General features: G+C 41.7%; 1 protein-coding gene across 5 annotated transcripts in view; it reads left to right on the forward strand.

Annotated features, from left to right (window-relative positions):
* LOC147623352 (general transcription and DNA repair factor IIH subunit TFB1-1-like) overlaps positions 1-12,812 on the forward strand; it is a 111,664-nt gene that overhangs the window by 56,173 nt on the left and 42,679 nt on the right. For all 5 annotated transcript variants that reach the window (XR_015269375.1, XM_086821502.1, XM_086821503.1 and 2 more), the window contains one exon: positions 2,967-3,090. Coding sequence is in view for 4 of the 5 variants with exons in the window: in XM_086821502.1 (XP_086677628.1) it covers positions 2,967-3,090 (124 nt within the window). In the remaining variant the exon portion in view is untranslated. The remainder of the gene's footprint in view (positions 1-2,966; positions 3,091-12,812) is intronic.

Consider the following 12,812-nt stretch of genomic DNA (forward strand, 5'->3'; position numbering starts at 1 on the left):
AATGGTCCAGGTGGCCTGCATACATATGGGATGAATGCTATGCATAAATGCACACATGTCCTGATGCAAACTGTAAGGCTTCTACTGACTCTACATGCATGAATACATCTCTTCAAGTGGGTTAAGGGACTTGGATTGGCTGACTGACTATCTAAGGCTAAGAATGACCTACGTAGGTCATGCCTGACTTATCTTGGACTGAGGATTACAATGGGGTCATGGCGTACGACAATTATAATCCCAAAAGGTACTAATAATGTACAATGTTGCACTGATGATGATGAGCCATCTTTTCACCATGCACTACAGTGCAGAATGCATGTGACAGGTTGGGTGTTCTTGGTGCATTTTGGTGGATTGTTTTGCTATTGTCCAGCCTCTTTCTCTCTGTTTTTCATTGGTTTCAAAACGTCGAAACCTGTTTTTTTGTGACTATGGTGCATTCACAAACAGTAGGGCTGCCCTGAGCTGGTAAGGTATATGTAAGATGTGACTGTACGCACTGGACTCCCATGTAGGTGAAATGTGCAAATGTGGAGAGGCTAAGCATGTAGTTGACGCATATGCCTAAAGTGTCACTAGAAATCCTAGAGTGTTTGCATAGTGTTAAGTCAAGTGTAGTAGCATGTTTCCTCTAGATCATTGGTGCATGTCTGTAAGCACTATATAAATTTTACTTTTATGGCTTTTGGATGTACCTCTCCAGGTCAAACTGAGGTCTAGGTTTTTTCATATGTTGCCTCCTGAACTTGGTGGCCTTGTTGTCAGTTGACTGACGTCTAGTCTTGGGATCTGGGATGTCTGTCAATCACACGAGCAGTGGTGTCAACCCTTGAACCCAGAAGGGGCCCAAGCCTCGAGGTGCTACAATCCTTGAAAATCCTGGGGGGTCCAGAGTGGAATTCTCCTTTTCCTGCTTCTTGCTATTGTCCATGAGGATCTGTTGCTGGTACGCATGTATTTTGGTTCTTTTCAGTTCCTCAAGGAGCCGTCTAGTCCCGAGTGGGAAAATATCAGTGTACTGAATGAAAAGAGAAAAGGGACCAAAACCCCTCTTGAAAGAAGCAATTGTATCTACCCTTGGTCTCCTAATCAACCAGGCATGTGAAAAGAAAATGCTCCTGGGATTCAAATTCCCACATCTATGGGATGTCCGTGACTGGATCAAATGGTGCGACCAGACTTTAGAGTCTAATCAGACTTCATGAAGCGTGTGACATGTGTCTCTGAAGGTAGCTAGGCTCTTGTATGCAATTGTCTGGATAAATCCAGGAAATCGCCTCTGTGGAAGTTGATGTTCATGGGAAGATGGGCCAGGGTGAATAGATGTAGGAGCGGTAGTAAATTCATTCTAATGATTTGGCTAATCTTATGCTCTTTGAAGATAACTAGGCTTCTGTATGAAATTCTCTGGAGAACTGCAGGAAATCACCTCTGTGGAAGTTCATCTCCATGGGAAGATGGGCCAGGGTGAATAGATGTAGAGTAGTAGTATATTCATTCTAATGATTTGGCTAATCTTATGCCTGCTTTTACAAGCATTAAAGCTGTACTGAAGCGGTGGTAATCTGTCAATGTGAATACCAAGATAGTAGTGACCCTGTAATACAAACCTGTCAGAGAACTTGCAAGATGCATGGAAGAAGTAAAGAGTGGTGGTGAGAAGCAAGAGCTCAAATACACTTAAAATAAGAGTGGCAGCATCTGATATCATGCAGTACAGATGGTTACTCCGGGGAAGTCCCGATATCATCATAGCCTGTAGTCTCTCGATCCTACTTTGGGTCTTTTCTAGCAAGTTCAAGTGCCCAAAAAGGGGCTCCATGCATAGCTACGCGTTGCCCCAAGAAGTAGAACAACCAACTTTTCATTTGTGGGTCCTGAAAGTGAGATTGGAAGCATTGCGCTCTGAAAGGGGATTCTCTAAAGCTCTCTGCATGTTGAACCATGACCCAGGAAAACCCGCTCCCAAATAGGTGTAGGAGTCAACCTCTTCCATGGGCTCCTTTTTCTCTAACCATTCCACTCTTTTAAAGTCATGACCTTGATCTTACTAAGGCTGACCTTGATCCTTGACTCTTTCTGGTGACAAAAAGTCATAAGGGTCCCCAAATGCTTTCGCAGCCCCTCAGCAGAAGCTGAAATCAGCACAATCTCATCTGCATGAGAAAAGATCACAACAGTAGGATGGTGTTAGGGGGGTTCCAGATCTACGAGATTGCTAAATAAAATCAGTAGCCTCATCAATGTAAAATCCTGTGAGGGTTAGAGAAAGATGATAGCCTTGTTAATGCCACTGGTGCTTCTAATCTCCTCGATCATCCTTTGTGGAAGTCAACCCTGTTCATAGTTGAATCAATGGCTTTGTGAGAGTGGCACCTGGATTGAAGAACTGGAATTGGGTGAACTTGAAGGAAGAATCTGAAACTTACATGCACTAGCCGGTGCTCGGGCCAATATGTGGGTGTATGTACCATTTCTTTTATGTTGTTGATAATCTTTTTCCCTGTTGGATAGGCTCAAAGTGAAAAAGTAGTGGATGCACCCCACAAGGAGAGGTAGAGAACAGTAAAAACAGCGATGATTGGGGCATTCTTCTGACCTCTCCCCATTATTGGTTTGAGCTGAACTGTTTTTACATCTAAGAAGGGCATATTTATGCTCCTTCATTTACAAATGTGGAGCCATTATTAGAAACACACTATTTTAATTTCTGGAGCATCTGATCACCATTTATTTAGTATGTAACTATGTATACAATGCATTTATCATCTTATAGGCAATAGTCACAGGTTCTTTTCAACTGTATTTTTAGCTGTCTCATATTCAAAAGTTGAGGTACAGCATGATAAATACTTGTTGAGTGTTACTTGCACCTTAAAAACAGCTGTTGAGTCACCTTATCATTCTAGGTATGGCCAAAGAGCTTGAGAAGGAAGTCTCTGATATATCTTATCTTTTATCAGGGTCATGGCATTTTCCGGGATGGAAGCAAGGAAAATGTAACAGATGATGCAACACAAGTGAAAAGGACATTGTTGCATGATATCAATAGACACGCATCAGTTGTGCTTGATGGTTGCATTTTAGGTGGGTTCGATTGTTCAAGTTATGTTGGTTTGATAAAGAGTGTTTTAATTGTGCAGGCACTTATTGTCTTTGTTATGTTTCAGGGTAAGTCAGGTACCCTGAATCCTTACCTCCATTGATTCAAAGGAGTCGCTGGGATGCTCCAGCTCTTTCCTGGAATGGTTTACTCCTGGTTGACTCGCATTGTTGCCGCTCATAATCTCTTTGCTGTGGTCTTGGGCTCCCTGGAACTGTTGGCCAATTTCTCATGCTGTTGCTGTCACTGCTGTCTAAGTGTTCCTTGATCATCATGAAACGTTGCGTGTCCGTTGAACTCAAATGTAGCGATGTGAGGTCAACTGTCCAAAGAGGTAGCTTCATACATGGATGCCGGCCTGAATAGTGTGTGAAAGGAGAGTGTCATGACCCTAATTGATTGGTGGTGATAATGGCAAGGATCAAGTGGATCAAGGCCAAGAGAATATGCTTTGGGAAAGGATCAAGTGGATCAAGGCCAAGAGAATAATGCTTTGGGCAAGGATCCTTGGATAAACATACTTCTCCCCTTAAGAACCATTGATGTTCCTCAGCAATGAATCTGGGTATGTGATTGTTGAGGCTACGCATAGACTCCTAGCCTCGACCTCAGAGTGTTCCTTCCGTTTGATCAAGTACTCATAATAGATGGTATGCCAAGACCGTCTAGCACGTTGATCTGGAACCCGAGTGAACCAACTAGGGTTTCATAGAATGTCCACCTTCACCCATATGTTATTTCAAGTGACTGATGTGAAATACAAGGTGAATCTTGATTCTAGGAGGTAGTGCTAACCGGTAAGCTACATCACTTATCTTCTTTGTGATGTGATAAGGACTACACTATTGAGAAGATAATTTGTAATGCTTGCTAGTCCACATCGTCTTAGAGTCCTTCGGGACTTTAAGATACACCCACATACCCTCTCGTAAAACTCTTGGGAAACCATTATCTTACCCAAGCAAGAGTAGGGATTGAACATCGTTGTGAGGTCCCTCTCCCCACCGCGCAACGAATTCAGGGGTGCTAGCAGCGGAAGTAGCACTTCTTGCGCGGGGCAGGGTCCCACACTCGGAGCCTCGCCTACGGATATCCGGACAAGAGACTATTCCATCGGTTCTTCCAAAACCGAACCCAGAAAAACTTCCCTTGCCCGGAAAGCACGGGCGATTCCTCCAGGATAACTTTTCTCTAACGTAGTCAAAAGCCTTAACTAACTGAATTGATCTGATCGAACCAGTAAGTCCCATAGTCAGATCAGGAAAAAGATTGTACTTGGATCATAGAGACCAACGCGTTTTTCCTCATTGAGAGGCACAGCCGTTGATTCTTTTCCATAGAACAATTTTTGTCTGGGATTTACTTCATCTATCGAACCAGAACAGAATTGAGTCTCAATTTAGGGATCCATCAGTCCAGCCTAATCCCATCCAGTCCCGTGGGTTAGCCAACCGCCCAACCACTGTAGTGATGGAATCCAATTAAGAATTTGGTTAGGTTTTGTCTCGGGTACCAGGAAAAAGAGTTCCCAGGCCCCTTAGCCGGATATTCATGCAAACTTAAAAACTAGTCACACCACTTACACACCCAATATGAAATTGCCTTTTTCTCAGCATCAGCTACCTTTAAAACAATCTTTTAATGAAACCATTGTGTCACTGATCACAATCCTCAAAATCTCCGGTTGAATCCCTATTTCCAATCATTCCTTCATCGGTGTACCTATGGCATCATTGGCAACCAGAATGCTTACCACCTGTTCACGCAGGGGCCTTTTCATCGATAGTTCCTAGCTCATAGTAATCGGCAATATATTCACATATCAAAATGGAATCTCCGTTGAAGATTAGCAAGATCAACCAACGGATCCATATAAAAGAGCTATGGACTCATCCGTTACAGACCAGCAAGGTCAACCAACCAGATCCATGTCCAAATTCAGAAAACAACTCTTACTCCTTGCTCCAATATCTTCCCCAATGTACGTGTGGGTATCTTTGGGGACCGAGAGCCCGAGTACCATATGGTCAGCACCCTCTAGGATCCTTCGCAGGTCACCTAGCGCTTCACTCATAGACCGTTTCCTTGGTCCCTCATCCACTGTACCGGAAGCTCACCATTTAAATCAAACCGAGGCTGGTCAAGACCTCGGCCGATCTTGCTAGGCGAGACGTCCTCCGTTGACTCTCCGTCAGCAGTTGCAACTTTGAAGAGAGGTCTCTACGACCTCATTCACAAGACGGTCAAAATGCTTCTTGACATAAAACAATCATTTAAAAACATATTTCACATACAAATACAGTTCAAACAATATTTTTATTTTTTCTCATCACTCCACATCCTTTCACATTACTCCCCATCTTTTCTCATCTTTCCACAAATTTTTTTTCTTCATCGATCCCTATCACATCACATCATTCCCACATCAAATCACATCCAATCGCATCATCCACACATCAATCCACATCCATCCACATGATCCACACCAATCGACATCATCCATACATCCATCCACATCCATCCACATTATCCACACATCCATCCACATCTTCTATACATCCATCCACATCAATCCACATCATCCATACATCCATCCACATCAATCCACATTACTCACACATCAATCCATATCATCCATACATCCATCCACATCAATCCACATTATCCACTCATCCATCCACATCAATCCACATTATCCACACATCCATCCATCCATTCTTTCCCATCTATCTGATTCGCATCCCATCTCATCACATGTATTCATCTCACATTCTCGTCACTCCTATTCTCATCGCATCTATCCATCCATTCATTGCCATCTATCTGATTCGCATCACATATCATCACATCTATTTACCTCTTATTCTCATCACTTCTATTCTCATCACATCCATCCATCCATTCTTTCCCATCTATCTGATTCGCATCCCATCTCATCACATCTATTTACCTCTCACTCTCATCACTTCTATTCTCATCACATCCATCCATCCGTTCATTCCCATCTATCTGATTTGCATCACATATCATCACATCTATTTATAGAATGTAAGAGAATTCTTATTTTTGATATAAAGATTCTTTATGCATCTATTTATGCATAAGAACAATTTCAATGGGAAATAACACTTTTATAAAAATCCGTTTATACATCTATTTATGCATAAATTCAATTTTAAGGAGAATAACACTTTCGAAATAAAAATAAATCTTTTATGCATCTTTCTATGCATAAAATCAAAATTGATGAGAATAACTCTTTTGAAATAAAAATAAATATCTTTATGTATCTTTCTATGCATAAAATCAAAATTGATGAGAATAACTCTTTTGAAATAAAAATGAATTTCTTTATGCATCTTTCTATGCATAAAATCAAAATTGATGAGAATAACTCTTTTGAAATAAAAAAAAGTTTCTTTATGCATCTTTCTATGCATAAAATCAAAATTTGATGAAAGTAACGCTTTTATAAAAAAAAAATCTTTTATGCATAATTCAATTTTAATGAAAGTAACACTTTTATAATAAAAAAATTCTTTTATGCATCTATTTATGCATAAAAATCAATTTTGATGAAAGTAACTTTTTTATAATCAAAATATTCCTAATATGCATCTTTCTATGCATAGAAATTATTTCTAATGAAAACAACACTTTTATTATAAAAATATTTCTAATTTGCATAGAATAAAAATAACACTTTTAGAATACACAAGCGGTGGAGATTACTCTTTTTGAATAATAAATGATAAAACTTATTTCACAAAATTTAAGAAAATTTTACCATAACCTCCTTTGTATGGCTGACTATTTTTTAATTTTTTCCATTCTCAAGTTACTTAGAAATTATTCCAAATGGTTTAAAGCATTCTAAACTAATCAAATTCTACTTTTTAAAGAGAAACAATATGAAAAGTTTAATTCTAACAATTTGATTACACATCTTGGATAAAGAAAGGCTGAATTCAAGAATGAAGAGAGGAGAAAAGCCTTTCCAACAAGGCATAGCATCATTTTTCATTTTATAGAAAACAAAAATTAGAAAACCATTAAATGGAATAAAGAAAAAGTAGGATTTTTAGCTTACATGAATTTTTGTGAGCTTTCCTTTGGCTTGATGGTTTGAGGGATCTACTCTTGTTTGCAACAAGAGTGGCCACCAATTCTTTTGAAGAGGAAATGGTCAAAAACTAATGAAATATCAATAAATTCATTGTTTTTGGCTCTGGAGAGGAGTAGAGTAACATTGGATAAAACACTATTAATCATTTACAAAGAAGGAGGCTTCATTTATAGGAAAAAGTGAGCCTCTAACCAAGCAAACTGATTCTAGAATTTTTCAGATTAGTTTGGTCAATTTTTTGACCATTTTTAGGTCAGTTTAGCTTACTTTTTAGATCTAGTTAAAGCAAGAGAGAGAAGAGATGAAAATATCTCATTATTTGTGAGTTTAAAACTCAACCACACATGCGAAATAGGTGTCTTCTTCGTGAGGGGAATTCCCCCACAATGAGGTGTCAAAAATGCATCATTTCTTCTAAATATCTCTTCTTTTTTAACTAATAACCTTGTCCTTAGTCAACTCTTCATCTTATGTGAGTATTTACTCATTTTTGGGAGGATTTTCTTTTATTCTTCAATTTATCTCCTCCCTACATTTGGAATAATCTAATTGGTCCATTGGAACCTTAATTCAAAAATTTCAGAAAATCTAGACCCTTCTACCATACTCATCCATAATGGGTTGTCTCTTACCCTCCTCAGCTGACTGTGGTGGTGTGTGAACCAAGAGACTCCTCATGCAATACCAAGCCCATATAAGGGATCTAACCAAAAGGAAAGATGGGTGGCGATGCTCTGCATCTAAAAAGATAAAAGTGTGGGCTGTATATCCAGTCACGTCCCCTAACCAGAGTACACCTCGTAATCTATTGCATGAGAAAGTCCTTCCATGGCTAAGTGCAAGTAAGAAATCCTCTGACAATCATTTTACAAAGAAAAAACTTACCCTGCACCTCTGACTCTACGATTGTAAAATTTCTCCCTCTGGCTTTTTGAGGTGTGCAGGTGTAAAAACCTCCCCTTCTGATCTTATAATTATTCCCCTCTCGAAAATAAAAGAAAGATCTTGTTTTACTCTGTCTTGGCCTAAAAAGAGAAAATGTCTAGAGAGAGGTAATTCAAAATTGAGATATTTTTTGATATAAAAATCCTCCTAGTGTCTAAAATGGTTTCCCCTAAAACAGATATTCAAAAAGAAATTTTCAATGTGCAATTGGAATAAATTGAAATCAGGTAAAAAGGACCTTAGCCTACCTCTTGGGGAAGCTATGCATATTCAGTGGGTTGGCTTGGAGATGCTCTTTTCCACAATGCTAGATTGGAAGATGTTTAAAAGTCTCACGGTGGATTAGAGAGTGGTGCTTACACAGCATCAGAGGGACACTAGTCAAAGGATTGTGCAGATTGATGTTGCTATACCCAACCGCTAGTTCAAAGGAACCTTCTTGGAAGGGTTTCATCACTCGTGATTGGGAGTCTTTCAAGGACAAGTCTACCTCTATAGGTTATGGTTCTCATCAGGCTGGGAGAGGATGATGCACCGGTCTTTTTATCTATGTAGGATGGATGGTATTGAAGGAGATAGCACAGGCGAAAGCATAAACAATAAACGTATGAGAGTGTGCAAAGGAGATTGAGAGAGTTAGACAAGATCACCTTTTATAACAATACCCAATAATAGGTATAGTCCCAAAACATAGAGATGCACAAATTCTAACACCCCCTCTGCAGCTCATAGTGTGCAAGAGTCGGAAGAAGATAAGTCGATGAAGATGCAAGCATGGACCCTCGAGCACCGCGAATGCTGGAATCACCTCGGAGAGAGCACCCACCAACCTGTTTCTTTGAAACAAGATGCCACCACGAACAGCAAGGAACTTTGCGTGGCCACGAATTCATAGATGATGAGCTGCTAGACACACCGCGCCCATAATCCCCAAGAGTGGACGGAACACATCACGTCCCAAAAGCCTCGAACAATGAACTTAGAACAGATCCAGTTCGTAATTTGTGCTGTACCAAAGATAACCATGTCCTGCCAGATGTCTAATGCTTGGAACTCCGAACCACGGTTCCCATGCACTAGTAAGTGGAGCTGCAATCAGTCCCCTCTCTCGGCCACAAGCTTGCTTTGGCTAGAAGCACAAGGGGGGAAACTGCATGTGTACTAGAGAAGTACGCCATTTGGGTTCTCTTGAGCCGGAAGCGCCCTGGGAGCCCTAGAAGTGGTACTAGAATCTATATCACTATGTTGTATCGTGTCTTTGCCATTTCTCTGAGATGAAGCCTTGCTCTTGGTCTTTTCCTTCTTCTTGGACAAACAATCTTTCGACAGATGGCCTCTTTTTCCACAAGTAGCGTAGCGACTCCGACCTTTCTTTTGAACCGAGGAAAGTGCCTGGTTAGAATTGTTGAGAGTGACACCTTCAACTTACCCTGTGAGACAAGAACGGACTCCTCCTCCAAAAGTAGGCAGCTAAGATCATCAAAATTCAACTGAGTGGATGTGACCTAGCACCGCAAAGATTGAGAAATCACATCATAGTCCGAAGGAAGCTTGGTGAGGATAAGGGCAGCTAGCTGAGAAGAGGATAAAGTAGCATCCATAGACTGGTCATGGATAACCTTGGCCTTCATGAGAAAAGACTGCATGGAATTGTTTTCAAGGAATAACAAACCGTAGGGCTGCCCTGCAAGGTAATTGCCCTCATCGATGAATCTTGTGCAAAGAGATCCTCCAATTTTGACCATACCTGATGAGCACTGGTGAGCGTTTGCACTGCGAGTGAGACCTCCTCTGTGAAGCACAGAATGCGCCTTCGAGTCCCGATTCTCCCAGTCTTGTAATTCCGCAACAAATTCATCCTCCTGATCTTGAGTCCACCTCCTAGAGTTTTGAGGATGCTTGGGCTTCCTTTCAATGCCTTGAACAATGTCCCACAAACCCTTGTGGATGAACCAGATCCGCCTCTGAAGCTTCCAATGAGCATAGTTGGGTCCTTCAACTTGTCATCCTTGTTCATATAGGGGGGAGCCATATCCACAGCAACAAAGAACAAATCTCAGCTCTCAAACACTTCTCTCAAGTGCTCTCCGATGAAGCGAGGCACCAGGAACAATCAGCCCCCTCTCAAACCTGAGAGAGAAAGAGGCTGGACAGCAGCAAAACGGTCTAAGATCCACCGGGAACCTCCTACTAGAAGGGCAAGGACTTGTGCAAGAAGAAGACAATGTAGCCACTTGTCTGGCAGCACCAAATGCAAAGAACTCACCCAAAAACAGATGCCGGTGCAGAAAACACAGCCACAACTCCACCTTTTGCCTCTGTAGAAGAAAACACAGCCAAGTACCTGGCCGGCTTGCTTCTGTAGGAGAAAATACAGCCACCAAACTGGCTGGACCTGAAAACACAGCACAGTACCTGGCCGGCTTGCTTCTGTAGGAGAAAATGCAGCCACCAAACTGGCTGGCAGCAAACAGCAGGCTGGCTGGACCTGAAAACGCAGCACAGTTGGGAAACGCAGCCACTTGTTGTTATGGATCTGCAGCCGGGAGAGATATGGAGGAAAACGCACAGCAAAGGAGGAAAGGTGGGCAGATTTGCGGAGTTTGGAGCAGCCTGGACCTAAGCGTATGATACCATGAAGGAGATCACAGGCGGAAGCATAAACAGTAAATGTATGAGAGAGTGCTAAGGAGATTGAGAGAGTTGGACAAGATCACCTTTGATAACAACAGTAAAGCTTTACAATGGCAATAGCCAGCACTGAGTGTTGAACAATGTGCAAGGGAAGTGGATGAATGAGTGAATAATGGGAACTCCTTTACAGTGCAATAGGGAACTGGCCGACTGGCCCTAGACAAAATAAATAGGAGAAAATGTATAAAATACCCAATAATAGGTATAGCCCCAAAACACATAGATGCACAAATTGTAACAGGAATTTGGAGAGATGTGACATGCAAGATATCACCGAGGGCCTGGTGGTGTGTCTTGTGAGAGTTGGTAGAGTGGGGAAGCAATTTTATATTGATCTCGCCCCAAGATGATTACAGATGTTTGGAGCCTTTGGTTGTAGGGCACATGTCATATCAGGTATTTGCATTGGGAGCCCAGTGAATCGGAGCGGAGGGATGCTACCAACCCGATGAAAAGCATGCCTTCCTTTAGTTATACTATGTAGAACGCCAGGCATCTTGCCGTGGGACAAACTCTAGTCATTTGGAGGCTTATGGTATCACACCTAACATTCAGAGGACTTCTTGGCGGAGGTTGGGGCACTCTTATAGGAGGATACATATATTATCCTTTATTTGGCTTTCTCTACTTGGTGGTCTTGCCACCAACCAGTGGAGATTGGTCGTTGGTGTTAGCCCAAAATGCCCAAGATGTGCAAGAGCTTCAGGGATAATCTACCATTGTCTATGGAATTGTTGGGAAGCATAGAGGATTTGGAGTGCGATAGCACCTCTCCTTGGAAGGATGAGGAGGACTGCCTACATTTCTTTTGGTGCTATCATTTGGTTGACACAGTCGGGCCCAGAGCTTAGGTATGAAGGGAGCGACAAGGATCTGGCCATTATGATCAGTTCGGCGGTGCCATCTTTAGGACATGATGTATCCTAATGTGTTGGAGTTAGGATACTTCCTGTCTACACAGAGGTTGAAGACTGCGTGGGAAATTATTGCTAGCATTGCAGCTTGGCACATTTGCAAGGCTAAATGCACTGAGGCCATTGAGGACACTTTGGTTTATGGTACACAGGCATTTGCAAGATTTGGAGTGATATCATCCACACCCTCATGGCCACTATCTAGGGATCTTCAAGAGCCTACAGAGAGAAAGGGTGGCTAGTTTATGAGAGAATGGGATCATGGCATCTTTTTCACTGCCACACATATGGGATCTTGTTGGCAGCACAAGGCACCTGATTGGTTGAGATTTCTCCCTTGTTTGGTTTGAAATCTCATTTTTGTATATTTTTTCCTACTTTTCCAAAAAAAAAAACACAAGCTGAAAATCACCCATGTTGGCTTCACACGGAGGTCCTTCCACCAGAGGCGAATGCCTTATGCTGAAGCATAATTTTGAATCTGACTAATACGCTGAGCGTGAGTGGACTTATACGGATCAAAAAAGGCGGGCCACCTCCCAAGCCAGCTATCCATGTAAAGCTCCTCACACTCTTTCTTCTCACCCGAAAAAGGTTGTGTGTATGAAAAGAGACTTGCAGACAAGGAGGATTACTAGCTACAGCTTGGGGAGCCTGGGAGTGTAGCTCTGCTAACTGTCTCTGAAAATCAAGAATGGTAGAATAGAAAGTATGCACAAGAGGAGATGTAGGAGGTTGAGGAGCAGGTGAACGCTGTCCACAAGGTTGAGGGGGTTGCACATAGCCCATATATTGTTGATGTGGCTGAGAGTATTGAGAAACAACAGTTTAGGATCAATACTAAAACCCTCCAGAAACGTGTTGTCCTTGTTGGATCAAAGGACTCCTAGTTGTGGAGGCTATGGAGGCTGTGGCATGAAGAACGCCATAGTGTGATGGAGTCATACGAGAAAGAAAGAAAGTTATATTAACGTCTTCAAAACGCCAAAAGGACCTATGAGACCAAAAGGTTACATCATATCCATGA

Source organism: Cibotium barometz, chromosome 27 (genome assembly GCF_041138505.1).
Source record: "Cibotium barometz isolate CiBa-2024 chromosome 27, ASM4113850v1, whole genome shotgun sequence".
Lineage (NCBI taxonomy): Eukaryota > Viridiplantae > Streptophyta > Polypodiopsida > Cyatheales > Cibotiaceae > Cibotium > Cibotium barometz.